The sequence below is a fragment of the Lepisosteus platostomus genome, chromosome 6 (genome assembly GCF_059453375.1).
Source record: "Lepisosteus platostomus isolate fLepPlt1 chromosome 6, fLepPlt1.hap1, whole genome shotgun sequence".
In the NCBI taxonomy this organism is placed as follows: domain Eukaryota; kingdom Metazoa; phylum Chordata; class Actinopteri; order Semionotiformes; family Lepisosteidae; genus Lepisosteus; species Lepisosteus platostomus.
This window is the reverse complement of record NC_142616.1, coordinates 48605535-48632148: the sequence shown is the minus strand read 5'-3', so window position 1 is coordinate 48632148 and position 26614 is coordinate 48605535. Positions and strand designations below refer to the sequence as shown.

Genomic DNA, 26614 nt, shown 5'->3' with positions numbered 1-26614 from the left:
CTGTATTTTCTCTCTTCTCTTTTCAGCATGGAATAAACCTTTTACTTGTTCCTTTGCAGCCTACGCATGCTGACGCAGCTACCCACCTGAATCACTGAATATCATTGAATATTCAGCATAGCAGGCAAGTGGACTTTTCTCCTTACCTAAGCCTCAAATTGCAGCTGTGTTCATATTCCAGCAGAGGACTTGAACTTAACACAACCCTTCCTTCTTCTGTGCCAAAAGGACATCTAGAAACAGTGGAAGAAGATTGCATCCAACTGTTCCCAGGTTCAGCAGATTTTTCAAAACCTCATCAGAACAATGCCTGGCCAAGCATCAATTCTGATGAGTGTACACCTAATGTTCACATTTTTACATTAATAATAATAATAATTGCTTACACTCGACTTGAGTCACTTGACTTGCACTGTTGCGCTGTTGTAGTCACTGTCTCAGTGTCTTCCAGCTACTATTCATCAGCAAGTCTCACACTTACTTAATAAATAATAATTGCTTACACTTATATAGCGCTTTTCTGGACACTCCACTCAAAGCGCTTTACAGTAATGGGGTCTCCCCTCCACCACCACCAATGTGCAGCATCCACCTGGATGATGCGACGGCAGCCATAGTGCACCAGAATGCTCACCACACATTAGCTATCAGTGGGGAGGAGAGCAGAGCAATGAAGCCAATTCGTAGATGGGGATTATTAGGAGGCCATGACTGGTAAAGGCCAATGGGAAATTTGGCCAGGACACCAGGGTTACACCTCTACTCTTTTCGAGAAACGCCCTGGGATTTTTAATGACCACAGAGAGTCAGGACCTCGGTTTTACGTCTCATCCGAAGGACAGCGCCTAGTGTAGACAGTATAGTGTCCCTGTCAGTATACTTGGGCATTAGCTTCTTGGTCTTTTGGCTAAGATCAAGTGTGAGCGCCCCCTACTGGCCCCACTAACACCTCTTACACCACCGCAGCAACCTTAGTTTTTCCCAGGAGGTCTCCCATCCAGGTACTGACCAGGCTCACACCTGCTTAGCTTCAGGGTTGCCAGTTGTGAGTTGCAGGGTGATATGGCTGCTGGCAATTAAGCTAATATTCCAAATGGGTATATGTTTGATAAGGATTAATTAATGTAAGCAACTGAATATACATCTAAGAATGTACTAATTTTGATACTTGTTATAAAACTCAAGTCAAAGGTGACTAATAGTTTTACAGTAAATGTATTTAACCCTGTATTAATAGTATCTCTTGTAATTCTTGAATAACTGATCTGCCTCCCATTACTGAATGTCACAGCAGATCAATTCAGATATTATCATTACATTATCTTGCTTTATTTGGTTTATTTTTTCAATGAAATTATGTATTGTATTTTTTGAATCTGTACTTGTACATCATGTTCTTTGCTCTCCTTGAGTGATTCCTAGCAGACATAGAGCATAAGAGTCCAGCTCATAGAAACAAGAAACAAAGTGCTTCTCCAGTCAGTGAATACGGAATGACACAGGGCAATGCACTGTGGTTTACCATGGTGCTAGCTATGCTAATAGATGTATTTAATGGATGATGTGTCTTATTTATGGATTAGAAGGGTAACCAATTTTAAAATGGATGTGGTTTTCTTCAAGCCTATATGTAAAAGTATATTTAAACCTTGCACTGAAGACTGTAGAGAAACTAGTGCAGATTTGCAATAAAAACCGATTTCCCATGTCCAGTCTTATTGCATGACTATACTGTTTCAAATACCAGGGAGAATATACTAATGCAAGTTATACACTATATACAGTGCCCTCCAGATTTATTCATACACCCCCCAGATAATAAGAACAAAAAAAACATATAAAAGATATCTATAAATGTAAATAAGGCTCTGACACTTCTGCAGTGGGATTTTAACCATTATTCCAGACAAAGTTGCTCAACAATTCTCAGACCCTAAGATTTCAGTTTTTGAACTGCCTGCATGTATCTATTATTTAATAGATCCAGTTGCCATTCAAATGTAGTCTGACTTTTCTTGACTCTTTTTATGGTTTGCACACATAAAAGGTTTCTTCTTTGGAACCTGGCCACATGAATTCTGATTGCTTCCCAAACCAGTTGTCTTATAGCCCTTGGGGACAAGATACACCTGTAAGCTCTTCCTGGCATGGTGGCCATAATAACAGTGGTATTCAATTTCTTCAAAATGCACACTGCTAGGGCAAGTGGAAGATTCAGCTTTTGTGAAATATTTAATAGCCATTCCCATAACTTATGGAGGTCAATGATAAAGAGCTTTAAGACTTTAACAAGGATGATGCAGCTGCTAAATGAATGTACTGTACCTCCATTCATATTCCAGGGAACACAGAAACTTTCCAAGCTCTCTTTATACTCCCAAGAGGCTTCCAAAGAGTTGAACGTTACTGTAGTTTAATTTAAAAGTAATGAAAGGTGTTAAGGTGTTTTCTTGAATTATTTCCAACAAATATGACTTTCCTCTGTGCGATGCTATTGCAATTACAGTATAGCATTTTTAGATTTTTAAGCATGAAAATGTATTCTGCTGGCATATGAAAGTCATGTTGTACTATAGGTTTGCGAGTGAGACTGCATCACCATGCAATAGTAGGGGTTAATGTCAAGCTGAAAAGAGAAAAGAGAAAAACACACAGTCATCTGTGCTGCTTTCTTCAGGCAGTGTTTCCATGTTCTAATCAGAGGCATATAATTCTAGATTTTCATGCTCCTTTATTACCATACACTCCTTAAGCAAAAGCACAAATCTTTACTTTTTGAGCCAACAGTAACATCTAAGGTAAATAACATGTTTTTCCATTAACACTTGCCTTCTTTTTAATTGAAGAATTTCACTCCTGAGGACGTTGCCTGGATTACTCAAACAAGCACAGTGCTCTCGCCATGACTACAGTTAATATAAGGTAAGAAATGCTGCTATCAGAGACTCATGCTCTCTGAGGTCCGTTCTATTTCATTTGTCTGGAGTTGGCACTGCACATGTTTCCATGGCAACTGAACAAGAATTATGGGAACTGCAAAACCAAATTGCACCCCAGAAAAAAAGCTACACTGACATTGTTATTTTTAGACACCTGGTTTGCAATAAATATATGCGGATATTGTATGGAAATTATTTTTAAATGTGTGTGTAAGCTTGTGTTTAAATAGCTGAGCTCTGATAGTAGTTGTATATAGAGTAAGACATTTAAAAAGGCACTGTGGTATTTTCAGAAGATAGTAGCGTGTTTCCTTAAAAGACATCTATAAGGACAAAAAGAGAAAACCTCAGACAAGTTAATTTAACACCTTTTTACTGGTTTGCAACTTAACTCCAGAGAGAACTGTTGTGTACGCGGCTAAAGGGAAGTGGTTGAGAGACCTCCTGCCTTCTAAAGCAGTACATACACCAAAAGTTACTACTGTCCACATCAAGGAGAGATAGAGGAAGAACAGTGTCCTTCTCATTGTTTAGCACTACACTCAACTGGCAGCATCCAAATACTGATGGCTGAAGAAACCCCATCCAATCATCCATAAAGGTGGAAAATTAGTACCACCTGCACCATTAGTACCAACTGCCTAATGTTACTACTACTACACAGGAAAACTACTCTAAACCCAATGTTTTGACAGTTCTCACAAATCAATCCTTAGAAATTGTATATTCCTTATTTTTACTATACCTATAGACCCAGACAAGATGGACCCAAGTCCTGGTAATACAGTTTTTAGATGTTTTTATCTAGTTTGCATCTTAGCTGAAAAAGGAGATGCAGGGAAATGGTCAATAGCATATACAGCTCCTACTGTCTAAAGCAGTAAGACTCTTTTGTTTACTAAGTATTTTTTTCTATTTTGAGTGTAGCTACTGCCATACACCAGTTCCTTAAACTTGTTGAAATAATAATATGCTGTATGCATGTACTGTATGTGTAAGCTTTACTTGAGAAGACAAACAGGAATTGGAGACAGAAGCCCACTGATTTTTTTTTATTATCATGCAGTTGCCATCAGGGATGTTCCATGATTAACCATTTCTATATGATTATGTTTCTTTAGAAATTAAACCAAGGCAGTAAACATTTCATGATTAAATGAATCAAATCTTCCTACACTGTTTTCTCAGGTCAATTCAGGGAAAAGGCAGTACCTATTTTATTTGCTTTTTAACTATTAAAGGCCATTTTCTAATCCTTTTCTTACACAATACCTGAAAAGAAAATGAACAATATAGCCTGTATTATTATTAATTTGGCTAATGCTTTTATCCAAAGTAAATTAAATGTGTACCCATGTATCCAGCTGACATTTTAATGGAACAATCCATGCAAAAATACTTTGCTCATGGGCACAACAGTAGTGCACCACCAAGAACCTGAACCCACACCAGTTCAAAGTTCTACACCCAACAATGTAAAATCACAAGCCAAAAGCCCAAACAAATAGCAATGGTTTCAATCAAGTATTCCATATTCTTAGGTACCTCCCTATTGCAATTTTCTTAACTGCAGCAATATTTCATGTTTTCTGTCATACAGTTCTGTGTACACTTTTGGTTTAAAGCAGTGTAAAACAAGCATCATGTCTGGACCAAAAGCTAATTTATTCTGCAAGACCTGAAGAAAATGTACAATTTTTGAGGGATTACAAAAAAGTTACAAAGTGAAAATACTTGTGAAATAAATGGTTAAATATTTCTGCTTGAATAGTTTTCCTAAGCAGCCCTGCTCAACACTGGAGAAGACATGGATGTGGATCAGCAAAGAACCTGAACTCAGCAAAACAGGAAAAAACCCAGCCTCACTGAACAACTGCAGCAAAAAGACTATTTTCTGTGTCAATTTAAACAGCTTAAAAGCAAAACAAACCTTGGTGTATTTTCAGAACAAGAGACATAACACATTGGCTTGGTCCACAGGCTAAGCAAAGTAACAAAAATGTTCAGTTATGATGAAGGTGTGTTCCCTATAGCCTTTTGAAAGTAAAAGCTGCCTTTGGTCTTTCCATCTATCATTGTAAGTTGTTTTTAAAATTACAATATAAGTATGAATAACACTACTAATAAGAACAGTTCTTATTTCCAACATGACTGTCCCAGGGAATGAAAAACCTTCTGGTTTTTCTGCAAAGTGTTGCTCAGAATAACATCAGAAGAAAATTAATGCAGAAATTCAGTATTTTTTAAAATGCAAAACAGAAACTTTGGATTTTGTCTTTGCTTCTTTCTAGATTTACCGAACAGTTTCTGTGTTTTAAAAACAGCTGTGCAAGTTTTTAAATTTACCTATTCATTACAGTGTTAGATGAATCCGTATTTCTGGTACTGGCACCACTCAGCACCTAATGCATTAAAAAAAGCCTTAATACTCCTTGGAAGAAATGAGCCCGTGATAGGAAGTCTAAAAAGCAGAAGTCAGGTTGAATCCTAAAATTCACACAGCACCAGTTCCAGTTAGTGCTATATCATAAGCTGCAGGATGATCATCCCTCCTGAACTGGCACAAGGAATACAGAAATTAGCCAAGTGATAGCGACTTAAAATTGATTTTTTCAAACTGGTAGTGGAGATAAAGTAAAGGAAGTTGGTAAATCCCAACATTTTTTCAAATAAATAAATGCCATATTTCTAGTATGTTTGATGAAAAAATGGTTGGTACAACCAATTCTTTACTACGGCCAAATTAATAATACAGGCTTTGTATTTTCTCACTGAGAAACATTTTGTCCACCATAAAACGGCCGACTTCAATAATGTTGTTTTCAAATCGTTCTAGATTCTATGTTGTATGGCAATGTCCTTTCCTAAGGACAAAAAAGACGACACCAGGTGAAATTATAAACAAAAACTGGCACTTGTATGGATACCACCACTTGTCTGAAAGGAAAAGAAACATATTATATGTTAGCAGGTACAGTACCTACTGTATACAGTTACAAAATCTTTCTATTACATTCATGCAAAAGCTACGACTCAAAGTCTTAAAAACACAGAAAAGTCCTCTGGATTCTTTACTGTAATCTTACCTTTTAGTTACTTAACCTCCCTGTGTGTGAAAGGAGAAGCAAAAATGTTTTATAAAAACAAATTATTTTAAAAAAGGGTGGAGTGGTGGCTAAGGATCTGCTCCTGTGGCTGGAAGGTTGCCGGTTCAAATCCCGCAGCTGGCAGGGGAATCTAACTCCGTTGGGCTCCTTAGCAAGACCCTTAACCCCAACTGCTCCAGGGGCGCTGTACAATGGCTGACCCTGCGCTCTGACCCCCAGCTTCTCTCTCTCTCTATCTGTGTGTCTAAGTGTCTCATGGAGAGCAAGCTGGGGTATGCGAAAAGACAAATCCCTAATGCAAGAAATTGTATAGGGCTAATAAAGTGATCTTATCTTAAATTTAAAGAGTTGAGAATAAAAGTGTTTTTATACCTCTCTCTGGAATTCTAAAGCAAAACTTCTACATTAAAGTTAAGAAAAAATGAGAGAAGCCATAATGAGTTTTTTAGTTTTCTTTCTTTTCGGGACTACAGCACTCTTGCACTTAGCTCCAATACAGCCTAAATACAGAATCTTACCAATTAATATAAAACATGGAATATTACAAATAATGAAAAGATAAAGTCATATTCAAAAGACAAAGAGAAAGACCTCATGACAACATGGGAACAACCTAGAGCTGTTCCCCTTTATAAACTAAAGAGCTACAATATCATACATGTAGGCCTATGCCTTTAACATACATTTGTGTTATTTACCTCATTTTCATTTGCTAAATTAGTGTTCTGCCTAAAGAAATTCCTAAAATCCTGTCTTCCACAATCTGCACTGGGACAGTGTCTAGTACAACCATCATGGACATTGAGTGAGGTCGGATGGTGTCAGTACCAGAGATGTAGTGATGGGAGGTCTGTGCTGAGCTACTCTGTTGCTTAAGAGTAAGGCTCAGGCTTCCCCTGAGGGTGCACCACCACTCCCCAACAGGAAGTGGTAACCATGTCTCTACTGCACTTACACAGCTCTACTCAGAGTTACAAAACCGCTGCGGTTCACTCACCTTTGTCTTTTTTTTTTTGTTTGGTGCTTCCTTCTTCTTGACGAAGAAATAATTAGTAAGCTACTTCTTACAGACTGGAACTATTAAAATCTATGTCTATAAAATCTGTGTCTGGAGTGAAACACCCAGTGGCACATTGTAAGGACCAGAAAGCTGTCACTTCATAAAACTAGAAAATCCAAACTATGTACATCACACTCATAATTCTGTTGCAAAGTTCACTAGCCATGCTTCTCTTTAGACTTTATAAGCATTGAATTAAATAAACGTGACCTCCAGTAGAACACTATTTCAGTAGTTTTTTATATTAACTTACTGAGAAGTGTGATTTCCTAGTCATGAAATCAATTTATGCGAAAAGATACCTCCCTGGCTACAATAAGTATTCTAACATTACTGAGCACTGGTACAGAAAAGGTGAAGGCTAATTATGTCTGAATACTTGCACATTCTGTCACATCGAGTAGTAAAGCACTTGATAGCAGCAAGACAATTCCTTCCTGGCTTGTAATTGTCACACATTCTCAAAAGGTATCAGAAATACAACAAGACTGATGAGAGACAAAAAAAAAATTAAACCTTTATGTCTAAGAACTGAATCTATTCTGGTCCTTAAACTCATCCCTAAAATGACTACAACAAATTCAGAATATACATTTTCTTTTACTGTAATTGCCTTAATAAGATAAAACCTTAATAAAACTGGAGACGACAGTTGTTTTTTTGGAGGCCATAGGTGTAAGTAACATTTAACACAAAAGTAATCCATTACCATTTCCCAACTCTGTTGGTTTTCTCATCAAAACACCCCCCTTTCAACAATGGCCAACTTTGAAAGGCCTTGTTTCCAACATCTTTGTCTTCTGCTTCAGTTGACACTGACTGAAGAGAGCTGTCAGGACTCCTCTAAGGACGATTATCCTGCTGTTAACTACAACAAATCAGTCAGCAGATACAGGTGCTAATCCATTCCAAGATTATCACTGGTATAAATTTCTGTTGCAGTTCTCTGCATACTAGAGGTAAAACAGCTCATAAATCCATAATAAAAAAAAAACACAGAACTAAACAATTTAGTTGATCTAAAAAATAAAAACTACTTCCTTAATTCATAACACTTAAATTTAATTATGTGGAATCCTCAGAGAGACAGTGCAAATACTACATTTCAAAAGTAAAGACAATATGAGAGAATAATTTATGTAGAATAGTACTGGCTGACCATTCCTGATAGTAATTTGTATAAGGAAAAGTTAGTTATTAGGTATTATATTTAATAATAAGCCAAAACGGTAAACCTTGAACCCATAAAACAGAAAGACAAAGTTCCTTCAGACTCTACTTGGATGCTGATAGATCTATAAACAGTGCAAACAGGTCACAGTTAACCAGGAAAATCCCGCACAGTGTAAATTACATTAAAACTGCTGTTATCCAACATGTGTAAGCAAAAAATATTATGACCTCACTCAACATAAAGGTCCAGGCTTAGGGTCACTGACACCCATGTGTGAAGTGAACATTCAAATCTTAACCAAGGCAGGGTTTTATAACAGTACAGTAAAACATTTTATTAAGTAGGTGATTTAAGGAACAAACCTTGCTAATTTAGCTTTTTGTGCATTTCTAGAAATGTGATGTAAAACCCAAAGAAAACTAAAAAATAAGTACTTGAACATCCCCCTTCAAGCATCAAGTACAAGAAGGACATCGGAAATCGCCATCATTAAAGCAGTGTGACAGAGTGCCTCATTAACAGATCACCATTTGTTGAGCTGCAATGTGCTTTTCACTTTCAGTTTGACGAGAGCAGACCCAAACCACAGCCATGGCTGGAGAGAGGCAGTGTCATTGACACTGAGAAACAGCACTTACACTGGGCTCTACTTACTGACACTGCGCAAACAGACGAGGAGCTGGCAAAGCATGGCATGGGTAAACAGCCTAGGGACCGATTATTTCCTTTACCATTTAACATTATATAATAAAATATTACCCCTGACTTGACTGATCAGATGCTGACAGTTTTACCCTTATAAGTGTGTGAGGTAGAACAGTGGAGACAGTTTGTTTTCACTATAAAGGCGTTAAAGTGAGACTGCACAGCTGAACCGGGTCATTCTGACAAGTGTATCATGTAGGTGCACTAAGCTACTGAAGAGGAGATCCTTCTCAGCCAAGGAGCTGTAAATTCCACCATCACTTGTGCTCCCTGGAAAAGGTATACGTTTCTAGAAACCTATTGACATATTAATAATTGCCATAAAGTCACAGGAGCCTTTTCTGATCTATATTAGAATGGTAATGAAATGAAAGCGCCATATTAGAGTGCCTTTTCACTCTTTCATTGAGAGAGAGCATGTTCGATAGGGTCATCTATTCACCAGTGCCAGCCAGTATGTATTTTTCTTTTTAATAAGGTCAAAATGACCTAAATCTTAAATTAACTGTCATACGAGGACACACTTATATATATGGAATACACAGTTATAATGTATCCAACTTTTTAAAATTAATTTTACATTTACTTTACGCATCTGGTGCCTTTATATTATGCAGTCTAATCCAAATTAATCGAGCCGTCTTCGTAACAGCACTGCATCCGAGACTTATTAACGTGATGCCAAGATCTCACACTTCGTCTCGTTAAAGCTGGTGTCCGTCTTTCAACAGAGTACAGTCTTTCATTTACCTGTCTCTTAGCAGACGTATTAATGTCCAATATCAAACGCAGAAAGAATCGCTCGTTTTTATCTGAGATGGTATTTTTGTGAATCCACCTACCATTATCTAATTCTATTTGCATGGTTTTAGGTAGAAATGATGGCTCAATAACCAGACAATATGTTAAATTGCATAAAGACTTCATTGTACACACCCCTCAACAAAATTAAATGAAAAGACTCGTATTTTACTATGACAGTCATCACATTTATGCTGAAATGCCTTAGCATTAGTTTTACCCACCGGTCCTTTCACCACGACAGGACGTTAATACATTTTACATCATATGTAAGCAATCAGCTTAAACGTGACTGTCAACAAATGCCCACAGAAGCTTACTTTTAAAGGTTAAATAAACAAAGTACTAAAACATCATATTTAAAATGCATTTACAAGCGCTTCGTAAACCACCTCGATGCTGTCTTATCTTGCAGCAGCGCTCACATATGTTTTCTATTTATAAATCTTGAACGAAGATGTGCAATACGACACTGAATTTCCCAGGTTCGCTTGGTATAACACTTAACGTATATTACAGATGACACAAAACTGTAAAATGCACCTACCTACAATTTCTAGTGCTCGAAGTCTTCTATCCCCTTCCCTTTTTATCTCCGCAGTTTCGCTCTTCGCTGCGTTTCTCAGCCTCTCGCGCAAAACTGGACTCCTGCTTCCAGCACCCTCCTGACGTCAGCATTTCGGCGGAGATGGGTGGGGTTACATCGCCAGAACGAGTGGACTAACTAATCGCTGAGCACGTCGTGCAGCTCAGGTAACAGTTGCGCCGTGTGATTGGTAGATGGGGTTTAGAATTTTAATAGCGCATTCTTGTACAGGGTGTATTGAGCCCCAAAATATCAAATTTAGCTTCGCGTAGTGCTCAGTGAAAGTTTGCTATGAACGCTATACGTACAGGTTTCAGAGGAGGTTGAATAACAGCGTCCAAAAAAGACTTAAGTCAACATCAGGCTTAAGTGATGTGAAAACTCTTGAAAGAATGAATTTCACTCATCACTAATTTTTTTTTTCAAAAACATGGAAACCTCAAAAACGTCTTGGCATAGTTGTCGAGCACCAATGTATAATGTATGTTAATATTTTACATAACAAATGTTACAAAGTATTAGTTTAACAATCTAAAAAATAACATTTTCATATTTTAAACAGAATAAATGACATTCGATTTGTATAGACTGATTTACCTGTTTCAGGACTTTATGTGCTCAGTTAAAGAGTGTTCGGCATCCCTGTTTTTCAGTTTAAATATCTCAAATATGTTTTTATCTTTTCATTTCCCTCGGCGGATTTGCTTCTGGGTATGAGCTGGGTAAATCCACTGTTCCACAAGGATCGATACTAGGCTCTCTGCTATTCAGAACTGGCATGGTTCCATCTGGGTCAAATAAACTCAAATGGTCTGAAAGATCAATTCTCTGTGGATGATATTCATCTATGGCCATACTTAACGATGCAGATGTTTCGGTTCTCTGAAGTCATGTTAACAGGTTCCTTCCATAAAATCTACGTAAAATCGATACTGCGGATTCTTACTTTTGAATTGGAGTGGCTTTTGAATCTGATGTAAAGAATATAACACTCTTCCAGACCATTTTCAGCTATCTTTAAACTATTTTAATTTTTTTTAATAGTTTGTATTTTAAAGAGTGAGAATTGTTTTATTTCTAATCAAGGTCAAGACAGGTTTGAGTGTGTTATTTAAACATAACTTGGTCTTAAATACCAAACGAGCTTGCAAACGTTCTCATTTCAAATCAATGTTACCATCTAGCGGTAAGAAACGAGAATGAGTTTTGTAATTGATTTGAACATGATCGAAACGTTTTCAACTCATGTCATGTGAATCCATTTATATGTACAAAGATGCGAGGAGCAAGGCAGATGCAGGCACAAGATAAGACTATTGAGTTTTTTTTTTGCTTTTTAACATTGCAGAACAATGCACTTAATCTAAATGTGACAACAATATAGGGGGAATTTTTAGTCTAGGAATTTTAGTATAGGGATGATAATTAATGATTATGATTGATGTGTTTAGCCTCTGACTATTGACTCTGTGTGATAAGTAATGGGTATCTTGGCAAACAAAATGTCACTCAATCTGTGATGACTGTCATCAGTTGTACTGTTTGTGCTAGAAAGGCAGAAGACCAGAAAAGGAGAGGGAAGCAGACACACATAAGAAACAAGAACACCAAGCCTTAACAAACACACTAGCCATTATTGCATAACTGAAGCAAACACAACCCCAGGCCACTGCCCTTCTCCCACTGCTATCACCCCATGACCTCTTCATCAAAAATTGTCTGCCAGATTAATTTAAACTACATTTTTAAGTTTTTTGTATCTTCTACAGTGTTTACTAATCCTTTTGTTTGGGAATTGTCTGCAATACCCTAATCTGAATACGCATTTCTTATTCCCATTTGTTTCCTTTGTGCTTTTCTATCCTGTATTAATTAGCCAGTTTTATCTATGACATACATCTTTCCTTGAGTGCTTACTGCTTGTATTTTGAGAAATAATTATTTATTTGGAAGCTTATCAAACACCTTTTGAAACCGTAAAGTTATTTAATATATTCAGTTTGTCTTTCATTTTTCTGCTCTCTGGATGCAGTAGTACCACACTGTAGTCTCTGTACTTAAATATCTCACACACTGGTTGGTATTCGTGGCTGTGCACTGAGTCGTATACTGCAATTTTATTTGTCTGCAAAACGTCTATGTTCAGTGTCCAGGTGTATTGACATATGTTTCAAAAAATAACTGATCATTTTTCAAAGTCCTGCTGTTCTCCTTTTAAACAGTAGATGGGGCTCCTCGTTTCTCAGAATGTTTTAGGCAACCACTCTCTTTGGCCGTGCGGCAGTCTGTGGTGGAGTCGGCGGTGGTTGCCTGGTGACGAGAAAGCCGTGGATGATTTCCTGTTGTAGATGGGACTGGTCCAGGGTCTCCATAATGTCATTTCTTATTAAATAATGAGGAATTGCAGATATCCGGGTAGGAAAGCATTTTTCCCTTAGGGCGAAATCAGGCCGCCTGATGCCGCAGCATGGAGAACTATTCCTTCATCAGAGTGGTGGGCAAGGGGAGCTACGGGGAGGTGACTCTGGTCAGGCACAAAGTCGATGGAAAACAGGTAAAACAAACAGGAAAAATGTTATGTCTTAAAAACTGTATTTTTCAAGAAGCTGATACTTCGTTTTTGTTGTAGGACTGATGTATTTCCCACCTCGTTAGCTGTAGAATGGTTCAGTGTGTATGAAAATAACCGATCATTTAGTTCAGACAACCTTGCCCAAATTATGTTACTTAAATTTAAACTTCGTAAGGTTGGTCTTTGCTAAGTTATTTGATTGAAATAATAAACTTTGTAGATTTGCAATTTGAAATGCGGTAGTAAGCGCTTTCAAACGCGTATTGGGATTTTTTTAGAGACCTTGCCTGTACACTGAGTTTCATCAGTATCGCTAATTAAATGTCGATAAGTGATAAACGGCTTTTCTCAAACCAGTTATAAATCAACCTATTTACCTAAACTTTGCAGTGAGGTATTTAATTATCTAACAATACATTGCATGTAAGAATATGTGAAACATTTAAATAAAATTCGTATCTACTTCACCAAGTGTCGCTAGATGATATACGTACATTGAGTGCACTACTTCAAAAGGCAGAAAATACTGTACATAATAGTCTAGATAAAATCGAGATGTTTCACTGTGAAAACATGTTCACTGTGTTTGTGAGTGTGAGTTTTCTTTGGTTGAGAAGATGCCACTGAATAATATCATTACACTATGTGACAGGTCATGAAAGAAATAATTCAAGGATTACATGCATTAAACGTGAATATTACAACTATCAAATTTAAATCTAGATTTAAAAATAAAATGATCATTGCACGAATATTTTTGTGGGGTTCATAAACATTTCCAAGTCTGAAATATGTAGTAAAAATCGGTAACAATGTAACAGTTTTACTAAAGTTAAAATCGGCAACATGCCTCAAGCTAAGGAAAGACAACTAGCATTAGCATCATGAAGGCGGACGTGTTCGAGCTACTGACGAATCTCCTGATGGTATTCTACCAATTGTACCTAGAAAAACAATATATTATTCATAGGCTGTTAACAACTCTACTAACACAAAAGTCAGAACTACTAACAGAAAATTCAAATCACCTAGCTGATTACATTTAGTGTAAACAAGATTAACATGCAAGAAGGTAAAAAAAACCTACAAATAGAAGATGGGAAGCACTAAGCTTGAAGAAGCTATATGTGAAAAAGACTGAAGTATTTATGCTGACATCATTTATATCATCACGACTCTAGGGAAACAATAGTTAAAAAGCAAACGGGATGTTAGGATATAAAGTTAAAAGCTTAAAATATAAATAGAAAAAGAAGGCAGAAGAAACTGAAGAGGCTCCATAGCCAAAATGTCATTTCATTTTTTCCTTTCAGCATGTGATAAACCTTTACCTGTTCCTCTGCAGCCTACGCATGCTGACGCGACTACCTACTTGAATAGATTTTATGTTAAAATTGTATAACACACTTACAAGACTACATATAAAATAGTGTGTAAGAACTTGATACATTCCTGGGCTTAAAAGAAGAATCTAGGACTAGGGAAGGGACTTTTTTTCAAATATTCATTATCCTCAAACAAAACCTTGAGTTGCCATGTGGTAACTCAGTGGACCTGAATCTACAGTGAAACATGAACAAGAGGAGACAAAGGGAAGTTCATTGGATTCAGGATTGTGAGAATGCAAAACAAGGAATGGTCAAATAAGATCTTGGGATCAATCCACAACTTGCAACCAAATGAGCTAGATGGGTCTAATGATGCTCTAGAACCTCTTAAGATATTCTGATGTTCCTCTAATTGCTGCTGTTCTTGTGATCACAGTACGTCATTAAGAAGCTGAACCTGAGGAACTCATCCAAGCGTGAGCGTAAGGCTGCAGAGCAGGAGGCCCAGCTGCTGTCACAGCTCCGCCACCCCAACATTGTAACTTACAGGGAATCATGGGAGGGAGAAGACTGCCAGCTGTACATCGCCATGGGCTTCTGTGAGGGAGGAGACCTCTATCATAGGCTGAAGGAGCAGAAGGGCAGGCTCCTCACTGAAAGACAGGTTGTGGAGTGGTTTGTCCAGATTGCAATGGCATTACAGGTAATGGCCTTTGAATCAGCAACTGCATTCTTGTCAACATGTAGCTGCTGAGATCCCTGCTCTGTTAAGAGTCGCTTCAAAAGAAAGATGGGAAATTTGGATAGGACCTTTAACGAAGAAATTGATTTTTACCTAAATAAGCCATGCAGAATTACCTTAATTTAAAACTTATATGAAGTCGTATTAGAAATGGGGAAATATTGGAACCTGTATTTTAAATGGGTATTTTTATTGTAGTTTTTTTTTTCTTTTGTTCATATATACCTGAAGTATTTGCATGAGAAACACATCTTGCATCGGGACCTGAAAACTCAGAACATCTTCCTGACAAAAACAAATATAATCAAAGTTGGAGACCTGGGGATCGCCAGGGTTCTGGAAAATCAGAATGACATGGCCAGCACGCTCATCGGCACACCGTATTACATGAGCCCAGAGCTGTTCTCTAACAAACCATACAACTACAAGGTAAAGACAGCTGGAGAATACTTGTTTGCTTACAGTAAACCTTTCAACGCTCAGCATTTGAAATCTTAAGAGCTACATCTTTTCTTTCAAATTCATATTTATATTTTTAGATAATCCACTTAGTTTAGCCCAAAGCTAACCACCCCAGTTTATTCTGGCAGAAACAGTTGGTTAGATCATCACTGTATTTCACAAATATATTTGAAATGCATGAGTGGTGTCCATCATTGTGTAGAATTCTACAAATGGCTCACTCGCTGGCCCTGATGAGTTCACTTCAATTTACTTAATCTGCTGCTTCTTATTCTTTCTCTCTCTCCAGTCAGATGTCTGGGCTCTAGGCTGCTGTGTGTATGAAATGGCCACACTGAAGCATGCTTTTAATGCCAAGGATATGAACTCTTTAGTTTATCGTATTGTAGAAGGAAAGGTGAGACCTCAAATGTCTTCTTATGTGCACTGAACATGTTACAAAAGACAACAAGTAACTTTAAAGAAATGGGCATTCCAACTGAAGTATAGCCAAAAACAGGTTACACCTGGCAATGAAGATTTATTGAAATTCAATATTTTGTATTTATTAAAAAAACATTTGATTTTTTTAAGCTTCCACCGATGCCAAAAGAGTACAATCCTCAGCTTGGGGAGATAATAAGGAGCATGCTCAATAAAAGACCTGAGGACCGACCAGAAGTGAAACATATTCTGAGACAGCCTTACATAAAGCACCAAATTTCTGTGTTTTTAGAAGCCACAAAGGAGTATGTATTTTCACTTTATAGTTCCACTTCTATGTGTAAGCATAACTATGCAAAAAATCTTAAACTTTGTGCTCTTTATTTAATAGAAGTTGCTTAATTCCAATTGCATAAGGTCAATTGTAATATAAGAATAATATATTACTGTATATTATGCACACCAGATGTGCCTGAAACTGTTACTAGAACTGTTTTTTGTTCCCCAGTTTCTTCAAAAAAAATTCAGATTTTTCTGCTTCATGGAAATTAGATTTGGAGTTATTAAACATTTTATTATTTTTACATTTTTTTAAGAAAAACTGCTAAATCCAGGAAAAAAGTTTCAAATTGTAGGCCCAGTAATGCAGCTTCAGTGGCTTCTACACATTTAAACCAAGACAGCCTACATCAGCGACCCCCTGAGCCCAACAAGAGGAAAGTGATGGTGAGTCTGAGGCTTTAATTCTGCTGCACAGCACTGTAGAGTGATTTACTTCAGGATTAAAGTGAATGATATTATTAGGTTTTATGCCAAAAGATAAAAATATATTTGTGCATGTGTAATAATACTAATATTGAATTTTTACTCATTTAAAAGTAAACCTGCCATCACATCATCCAGGTGAATGCTGCACATTGGTGGTAGTGAAGGGAGTCCCAATTATCTGTAAAGCACTTGAATGGAGTGTCCAGAAAAGCACTATATACAGTGCAGTCCGTAAGTACTTGGACAGTGACAAAATGTTTGTTGTTTTGGCTTTGTACTCCAGCACATTGGATTTGTGATGAAACAATGACTATGTGGTTAAAGTGCAATCACAGCCCTTTTTATACATATTCCCCCCATTTCAGGGGACCAAAAATAATTGGACATATTAACATAACCTTAAATAAAATTGTCATGTTTAGTACTTGGTTGCAGATCCTTTGCAGTCGATGACTGCCTCAAGCCTGTGACCCATAGACTTAACCAGAAGCTGGGTATCTTCCCAGGTGATGCTCTGCCAGACCTGTCATGCCGCCGTTTTCAGTTCCTGCTTGTTTTGGGAACTTTTTTTCTTCAGTCTTGTCTTCAGTAAGTGAAATACATGCTCAATGGGATTCAGGTCGGGTGATGGATTTGGCCAGTCAAGAACATTCCACTTTTTGGCCCTGAAAAACTCCATAGTTGCTTTAGCAGTATGTTTAGGGTCATTGTTCTGCTACAAGGTGAAGTGCCGTCCAATGGGTTTTGAGGCTTTTTGTTGGATCTGAGCTGATAAGATGGTTCTGTACACTTCAGAATTCATCATGCTGCTTCCATCGACAGACACATCATCAGTAAAGACAAGTGAGCCAGTTCCACTGGCAGCCATAAATGCCCAATCCATGACACTACCTCCACCATGTTTTACCTCAATTTCCCTTCGGGATCAATAAAGTCTTATCTATCTACAGAGGAGGTGGTATGCTTAGGATCATGAGCAGTTCCTTTTTTTCCACACTTTCCTCTTTCCATCACTCTGGTACAGGTTAATCTTAATCTCATCTGTCCATAAGACTTTGTCCCAGAACTCTACAGGCTCTTTTGAGTACTTTTTAGCAAACTGTAACCTGACCTTCCTGTTCTTGAGGCTTACCAGTGGTTTGCATCTTGTGCTGAACCCTCTGAGGTTATGCTGGTGTATTATTCTCTTTATGGTAGTCATTGACACATCTATGCCTACATCCTGGAGAGTGTTCCTGATCTGTTCAACAGTCAAAAGGGGGTTTTTCTTCACTACTGTGGTCTTCCATGGTCTACCAGGCCATTTGCTATTGCTCCGCTCACCAATGCGCTCTTGCTTTTTAACAATGTACCAAACAGTTGATTTTGTCACACCTCATGTTTTGGCTATGTCTCTGATTGATTTATTCTGATTTTCCAGCCTCATGATAGCCCGCTTTACTGGCATTGACACTTCTTTGTTCCTTATGTCGAGAGACAACAGCAACAGACTCCAGATACCAATCCCACATCTAGAATCAACTCTGGACCCTTTGTTAGCTCTCTTGTGCATGAAATAACGATGCAGTGACACACAGCTGGCCAAGAAACAACTGACCAGCCAATTGTCCAGTTACTAGAATTGGAGTGATATGTATAAATAGGGCTGTGAACCCTCGAATGGTTCATTTCAAATCCAATGTGCTGGAGTACAGAGGTAAAACAACAAAAATTGTGCCACTGTCCAAATACATACAGACTGCGCTGTAATAATAAAACAAATTTCAAATTCTCTCCGATGAAAATTGAAATGTGAAATTTTTATGTTGCTAATGAGCATGGTAGGGTTTACATTAAGAAATACATTGTTTTTAAAGTATACTAAACAGATAATACTGGTTTGAGTTAATGATCAGGAAATTAGATTTGTTTCTTACACAATAATCTGTTGGTTCATTTGGAAATTGTTGAACTTGGTGCTCATTCAACTGCAATGTTTCTTTGGTTGTGTGAAAATATCTCTTTTTGCAGAAGAAAGAAAGCTGTTCACGGCTAAACAAGGAAAGCACCACTGCCTCAGGAGTACAACCTTGCCCAAAACCATTTCCTCAGCAGGCCCTTGGCCAAGATATTTTCCACAGTACAGGACTGTCATTAGCTACCATTAGCGGAATTGATATTGATGTCAAGCCAAGCGAAGAAAGAAAGAATAAGAAAGGAGAGCTGCTGACACCTGATACATGCCTGAAAGAGCTCTCAGGTGGCAGTGGCAGTGAAGAGTTAAAGAGGCTGTCGAATGGCTCTGCAGCTCAAGATGCTCAGCCCCAGCAGGTTCTAAAGACAGCAAACAAAACAACACTTCCTGTCAACCATCCGGACTGGACTGATGATATGACTGACAAAGACAACACATTGAAGCTTCTTCAAAGCATCAGTATGAAAAATAACTTACCTGAACTGAAGGTTAGAACTGGGATAAAACTTAAACTTAAACTTAAAATTTAATTTTCAGTTCTCTGTAGCTATTTCTATACTATTTCAGTTCTCATTACTGAATGTTTAGCATAATGTTATAATAGCATATATTTTACCTTATATAATATCTATTTAAATTTAATGTTTTTGTTACAATCAGTATACAAATCTATCTTTATTTTTAGAAAATAATCTTCATACTTTCATGTTTTTATTATGTTTTGACTGAATTGCTTACATATTCATAGAATATTTGCTTTGGAAAAGATTGAAAGTAGTCCTGTCTTATTCTTCAAGGAAACCTTGGACACAGAAAAGCTTCTTGAGCCTTTTGTCCCTGTTATAATACCGGTAGGACTTTTGCATTCATACCTTGGCTTAGAGCTTAAAGTAAAGATGTAGAAAATTCCTTTTTCTGGAAATCCGACATATTTCTCTGGTCAGGTCTTCTAACATTACTCCAGGGATCAATATTTGCTTCTTTGAGTTTATGTATAATTTCCTTTAGAAAAAGGGCCCACTTGTTTATTGTGTAAATCAAGAAGTTATTTAGTCTAATTATGATGTGCAACACCAGCAAATAATGTTGGTAGTTTAAAAAGCAATAAATAAAATATAACTTATCTATTGTCTTAATGTTATTTTAATTCCTGTTTAAAATATTTTGTCCTCATAATCACTAGTTTTTGTTTTCCCAAAACATTGGAATTCTCTCAGGTCCCAGAACTTTATCATGGTGACAGATTCTATATTGACCATTTTTCTATTCTAATGTTCTAATGGCCTGTTAAAACAGTACATCTGCACTTACAGCATCGATAAGAGAGTGAATAGTTTGTGACCTTACTCCTCCATTTCTCATAAAACTGGCATCTACAGAAATTTATGTTTTCTTTGCTGTTGTGTATCTTTCCTGGAAAGTGTTTTGATTTCCTTTTCTTTTTTATTTCTTCTTGTTTCTTTTTTCTCTTTCCTAAATTAAGGAGCTCTCCCATGAGGGTGCCCCCCCTCCTCCAGGTCAGGGTGCTCCTCAGCTGCAGCCTCACTCTTCAACCTCCGAGCCATCACTCTCCCGCCAGCGCCGACAAAGGAACAGAGAGAAGGCTCAGGAGAGCAAAGACCAGGTTGATATAATTTTCCTTCTACCCATTTCAACATCAGTTTTTTAGACTAGTATATTTCTGTGTCACATTTTGAAATTTCCTCTTTCTTTAGTTTAAAGCTGTCCCACCCAGGCCTTTGCCATCTCCCCCTAGAAGCACTGACCTGTCAGATGTCAAGAAGAGTCAAGGAAATATGGAAAACCCAAAACATGGACTATGTTCTCATCTTTGCAGCTCCAGTGACAGTCCAGTAGCTGTGTCACAGGTCAGCTCTTGTTACAGCTGTTACATAATTTGTATGCTTCTGTGTGAATTCAAGAATGTTTGGAGGGTTTTAGAAGAGATTATTGGGGTCCAGTGTAATCATCTTGTTTGACCTGACATAGAGAAGTATCTCACAATTTGTTTTCCTTTTTTTTTGTTTGTACAAAAAAGAATGTTGTCTCTGTAGTCCCTCAGGACTCTGTCTCTTCAAACAACTTTTTGTCTCACTTTTATGCTGACAGTTCTTAACGTTTTATCTCTCTTCTCTCCTTTGATGCCCAGGTCTCCTCCTGCATCTCTGCCTGTCTCACAGCCATCTCTTCCTAGAAGCACACTATCTCAAGCCCAGACTGTCAAAGTCTGATCTTGTTTTTTCTGTCCTCAACTCTGTGATCCTCTCTATTTCTCTTGCTCTGTCCCTCCCTTGGTGTCACTCTTCATCTATTTCTCTCCTATTCCCAGCTCATTTCTTCTATTCCCAGCTCATTTCTCCTCCAGGATCATCCTGCTGCTTCTTCTTTAGCAACATTTGCATAATTCAGTCTTTAAATTGAACCCCTTGGAGACAAATAAAGTATTTTGAATTGAATTATTCCCTGGTACTGTCTTGCCTAGACTATTGTAGCTCCCTCTTGGCCATACTCCCTGCTAAACCTATCCACTCCCACTTATCCAGAGTTCTGCAGCTCATCTTTTGCTTTTCTAACGTAAATTTCATAGATGTTTATTGTAAGTTGTCCTGAAATTTGCTAAGCCCATAATGTAAACAGAATTTATTTATGCTGCTTTATGCAAAGTATTTTCCATGTTTATTTGTTTTATTTAATACTTAGTGCTGCAATCAAGACTATTCATTCTTCATATTAATCAACATGTTATTTCTGAAATGCTTGGTTAAGGATCGCCCACTGTCTGCTAGAGAAAGGAGAAGACTCAAACAGTCCCAAGAAGGGATCTCCCACTCTGGTAAAGATGCTGTAGACCCAGAATTTAAACTACAGTGTAAAGCTGACCACAGCGTTAAAATGTTTTAGATCACATTAAACAAACACTCATTAAACATGTTACAATATCTAAATTTTCTCTTGATTTTATATAGAAAATCAGAAACAGTTGTACAGTTGCCTCAATAATTTTCTTTTTACACTATTCTCTATTCTGTGTCAACTACTGGATTATGACTCCTGTAGGACAAATAATTTATGATTGTTTAATTATTTAGTTGATGTTTTTATCCAAACCAACCCCTATTTGTACCTATTTGTACATTTTATAAGGGGACCCAACAGTGCCACATCTAGGATTTAAACCCACGACTCGTTACAAGGCCAAACCCCCAACCATTATTCTGCACATCTGTCTCATTTTGGGTCTGGAACACCCCACAACCTTATTAAAGACATGTTTTGAAAAAGGTATAAGGGCAGTAAAACTAATTGGCATGCAATTTCAAACATTTTCTAAAGAAATTCTTCCCTGATACTGATAGGTTTGTATTTTGTAAATGAATTAAAGAGACCATGTTTATTCTTGAAGCAGTTCCGGCATCCAGAAGGGCCTCATGCAGCACAGTCACTGAGAACAAGCATCCAATCGGTCATAGTGTAGCAGGCAGCTCTTCTGCAACAGATATTGTTACCAAGGTGCAGAAGGTAAGTCAGCCCTGTCCTGTTGCATCAAAAACATCTTTTTGATCTCTTTGAGAAGCCACCTCTAAAGGTGCTATATAAAATGAAGTTTATTATTCTTATTGTTATTGCTGTTGTTGTTATCTACTGTGCAAAATATTTTTGTAGGTTTCCAACAAGAGAAAAACATAGTTCCAGTATGTTCTTTTGTAAGTTATGTACTGTACTACTCGGTACCTCTTTGCAAGACTGAGAGTGGCTCTCAGTGTGAGTTAGTGAGGAGGAAAATGTCTGCTCTTTCCCCAGCCCCAGAGTAGGTTAGCCCAGTGCCATTCTGATGAAGACGAGTGCAGTTCTTCCACCAGCTCCACAGAGCGTTTAGAGGGAGACTGCAGAGAGGGGTAAGTTTGTCCTGTACAAAGAACTGGACCACGGAAACCGCCTTCAGTTATCTTTCCAAATGCCACTGGAGTAAGAGGTTTGGTAACACATATTAATTTGTTATCCCATTTTACACTAATTGACTTGACATTGACACATCACCCTTTTCTCTGATCAATCTTTTCTGGTTTATGGAGACATGAATATCCATTTCTTACAAGATGGTGATAACAAAACTGATTTGAACATTAAAATGATTTATGATTTATGGAACCAAAATTTAGCAACTACAAATTACGTTTTTTTTTTAATTTTCATTACTGAGACCATTGGTACATTTCATTCTACTTGAGCTTTTAATCACATTATTATTATTAATAATAATATTAATATGTTTTTAGGCATTTGATTTGAACATACTCTGTAAAATCTGCTGGATTGTAGTTTTTAAATGATTGGAGCTGTGCAGCTGTGTTTATTAATCTGCAAGTACTGGCCTAATCTTACTTAGTGCCTTCAATGTAAATGTTTTTTAGATTTCACCACTCCTCTGTCTGAACTGAAACACATTGATGCTTTCTTCTTAAACTTGGTATCATTGTTAGATTGTTTATGTTATATTTTAGAAAGAGTGACTCCAGTGAGATGCAGGATCTTGTACAACTAATGACCCAGACATTAAGAATGGATTCCAGAGATACTGGCTGTGTACACGAACATCCCATACCACTGCGTGAATTCAAACTCAACAGGAAATACAGAGACACACTCATACTGCATGGAAAAGCAAAAGAGGAGCAAGAAAATTTCTACTTCAGAGAATTTCCTACAGGTCTGGTTCTGCTTTTCACTTCCAAGTATTGTGTAGCAGCGTAAGGACGATATTGTTCAACAGTTTAATCTACGAAAAGGTACAGTTCATGCAAGATATGTTAAAAGTGGTATGACATGCTTACTGGCCTAACTGAATGTTTACAATTGAATCACTGTGCAACATCTTGTATGTCATTTCATTCTGTTTTTAATGTTAATAACAAATTTAATAAATAAATGTTTAGGAACATTCTCTGCTAATGAAGTGCTTTTACAGTTGGTGAATATGAAAAGAGTAATTTGAAAGTAAAAAAGTTACATTTTTTAAAACTTGTAATATTATTATTTTTTGTTTTCATTCTAAGATTCTACCTCTGGACCTGCTAAGATCAAAAGAGTGATTGAGTGTCTCAGGACTGATGCGGTAAAGGGGCTGGGAGTAAAACTGCTAGACAAAGTCCTTGATATTATGGAAGAGGACGATGAAGTTAAGAGAGAGGCAAGTAAATGTAATTAAACTACATAGATTACAGCTGTAAACAGTAACAAAGATAAGGATCTGTTCAACAGATTTATGAATTAAGGAAAAAATGGTCAAGGGGTGAAACTATTTAACAGTCTCCTGCAAACTACTGATCTGAGGTACAGAGTGTACAGGCCATTTAGAACTATGTGGCCTAAAATGCAAAACTGAGATGTATTTGTGCAGACCAGTTGGTGGATGATATAGACCACTTAATGCAGACACAGATGCAAGTCACTTTCTGTATGATGATACTAGGAAGAAATATAGCAAAGAGGTTAAAAAATTAAAAGCCATATGTAAAGGTAATATATGAGAACTAGTTAATGAGCAGGAAACCATGCATCATCTTATGGAATAACCTCTTTGTACATGTAAGCAGTGGTGTTCCATAAGAATAGTGTGCACCATTTTGGTCACCACACCACAAAAACGATTTTAGAAAGAAAACAAAGAACTGCGACATGGATGATTCCTGACCTCAAGGGATTGTCATGTATGTACTAATTAAAGGTGCTATTTTTTCATTCTAGAACAGAAAGAAAATATGATCCAAGTATATACAATTCTAGAACTGGATGAAATTTTCTATCAATATAGCTACTAAACTACTAAACAATGCCCTTTCTTTATTGCAGCCTTTTGTATGTTATGTTCTAATGTTTTCATACCCATTTAGTTCAAAAGCCATGAACAAGAAAAAACAGTAGAAAGGATTTTTTATGCAGTGTTTACCTTAAATTCTAAACGTAATATATTCAGACAGGCATTCTGTACTTCTGTTAAAATTCCTAGTGGCATGTGTAGAAGTGCCTTGTGGTAGCAGTTTATGTGTTCTTTCTTTCTTCAGCTGCACCTCCGGGAGCAGATGGGAGAAGACAAGTATAAACAGTATGCTGTGATGGTTCGACAGCTCAAGTTCTTCGAAGATGTCATTTTTAAAGAGTGATGTTTTTTGTATAACACAATAATAAGGAATAATTATAATAACAATAATAAGGAAGGGAAACGTGTCTGTTAGTTTGCATGGTGCTGGAAAAAGACCTTGAAATACACTGTGGATGAAGATGTGGTTTTATCAATATAGAGGCTGTATTCAGTTAAGCAGTACTCATTGTGCTGAAGACTTGCAATGGTTTGGTGTATATTTATTAATGTAGATTAATTATTATTTTAAGTAGAAAATACATTTCTGAAAACATGTTTATAAAATTAAAATTATTAGAGATAATTAGAAATTCGTTTAAATTCATGCAACATATTGTTGCTACTGTTTGATCTCACCTGAAGCTTAGCAGCAAAACTAAGGTCAGTCTTTTTCATAGCTTAGTATTCCTTTCAATATTTTGTTAGAAACTATATTAATTCCACATACAGCTATTTTTGGACTGTTCACATCTATATCTTTTATAATTATGTATTGAGGTTATATTTCCCCAATACCTGTCAGGATCATGGATGTAATATTTTCTGTACTCTTATTTTAAAATAAATATAAATTTAATGAATACCTCTTAGAGAACTGGATATGCTCCAAGAGAGATCTGAGAGATAACCCTCTTTTATATGCAAAGGAACTAGTAAAGGGTAAGGACATGCTGAAACTTTTGTATGTAATTAACCTCAACTTTAATTGCTCTTCTGCAGCCAACCCACTCTGATACAGCTCCGGACTTGGACCCTGTCTTTAGAATTGTTCTTAGAGTAGTTTTTCTTTCACACTACACAAGGTACTGTATATCACTCACTGAGAGGTGGATAAGAATTCTCACTTTAAACTTTGTAAATATCAAACCAAAAGCAACACAAGAATGACTCTAAGATACAAAGAATATTATTAAAACATCTAAAAATACAGTAAATCATTGCCTGTATCTATACAGGCAAGTGGAAAAATGAATTGATACAGTATTTCAAATAGTGCACCAAATTTCCTCTCTTAATAAATTTCTCTGACATCTGATATACTGTGAATAATTGTGGAGTATGTGTAGCATTTTTATAATAATCTGGAAATTTAATGTTTCACCACTTTTTTGACTGCTACGAAAACATTAGGTATGCATTTATGAGACAGCAGATGCTTTCTGGATTCTGGAGAAGTGGATTCTGGATGTATACTACAGATTGATACAGCAGATAAACTAGTCCATCTGTATTTCTGAACTTATTTTTTCATACGTGAATATTGACTGTAATGCAGATCTTTTTACACTTGGTTGTTTCTTTATTTGTATAATGGTTGCAATTAATAAAGTTGTAGGAACAAAAACAATTTGCTTTGCTTAATTTCCTCAATTGTTTTTTTTCCCCACACATAAAAATACCTGTATCTGATAGCTTGCATTAATGTGCATTTCCTAAACGCTTTAATAGTATGAAAGAACAGCTCAGAGAAATTTTGAAATGAGTTGTTTTGAAATAATTGTGGATGTGACATTTCCCGAGAGCAAAACGGATACAACTGTATGTTCTCCTGCTATGCTCTGAACAGAAGCATATTTCAAGCAGCGTCTTTATGCCTAAGAACATCCTTTTGAGTCATGATAAATGTTGTGTTTAAGAAAGAAAAACTCTCGAGCATGTATTTAGATCTAAGATTGTCATACATGGTACATAATACAACAGTATTTTTAACATGGAGCATTTTCCACTCTTCAATTGCTCTGAAATGTCACAAACTCTCTCTGCAAACATTCCACATGCCTCTTTTCTTCAACATGCACAGAAATTAACCAAATTAAGAATGACCCTTTTACACACACATATCACACTATACAA

At 36.9% G+C, this 26614-nt stretch overlaps 2 protein-coding genes across 4 annotated transcripts in view; one reads left to right on the top strand and one right to left on the bottom strand.

Annotated features, from left to right (window-relative positions):
• The window catches only part of camk1b (calcium/calmodulin-dependent protein kinase Ib), a 93194-nt gene extending 82718 nt beyond the window's left edge, over positions 1–10476 (bottom strand). The window contains exon 1 of one of the 2 annotated variants that reach the window (XM_088636162.1): positions 10334–10476. The gene's annotated coding sequence lies outside the window, so the exon portion shown is untranslated. The remainder of the gene's footprint in view (positions 1–10333) is intronic. The other variant, XM_088636163.1, reaches the window with a different exon arrangement.
• A 132-nt stretch (positions 10477–10608) lies between these two features.
• nek4 (NIMA-related kinase 4) lies at positions 10609–26108 on the top strand. Of its 2 annotated transcripts, none has more exons than XM_088636160.1 (16): positions 10609–12926; positions 14709–14975; positions 15246–15443; positions 15766–15873; positions 16050–16204; positions 16496–16625; positions 18678–19109; positions 19419–19472; positions 20105–20245; positions 20337–20489; positions 21388–21454; positions 22028–22140; positions 22423–22517; positions 23124–23329; positions 23676–23809; positions 24684–26108. In XM_088636160.1, exons 1-16 carry the CDS (start codon positions 12840–12842, stop codon positions 24780–24782), a joined length of 2439 nt encoding a protein of 812 aa, XP_088492286.1. In that variant the 5' UTR covers positions 10609–12839; the 3' UTR covers positions 24783–26108. The 2 variants fall into 2 exon arrangements, with proteins under 2 accessions (XP_088492286.1, XP_088492285.1); XM_088636159.1 differs by having other exon boundaries at positions 22025–22140.
• Positions 26109–26614: the final 506 nt, after the last annotated feature.

Excerpts from the sequence above, each read along its gene's own strand:
- nek4 (XM_088636159.1), top strand. The coding sequence starts at position 12,840 with ATGGAGAACTATTCCTTCATCAGAGTGGTGGGCAAGGGGAGCTACGGG. Across the intron at positions 15,444-15,765 it reads ACAAACCATACAACTACAAG|TCAGATGTCTGGGCTCTAGG; the intron begins GTAAAGACAGCT and ends CTCTCTCTCCAG. Across the intron at positions 16,626-18,677 it reads CCAACAAGAGGAAAGTGATG|AAGAAAGAAAGCTGTTCACG; the intron begins GTGAGTCTGAGG and ends CTCTTTTTGCAG.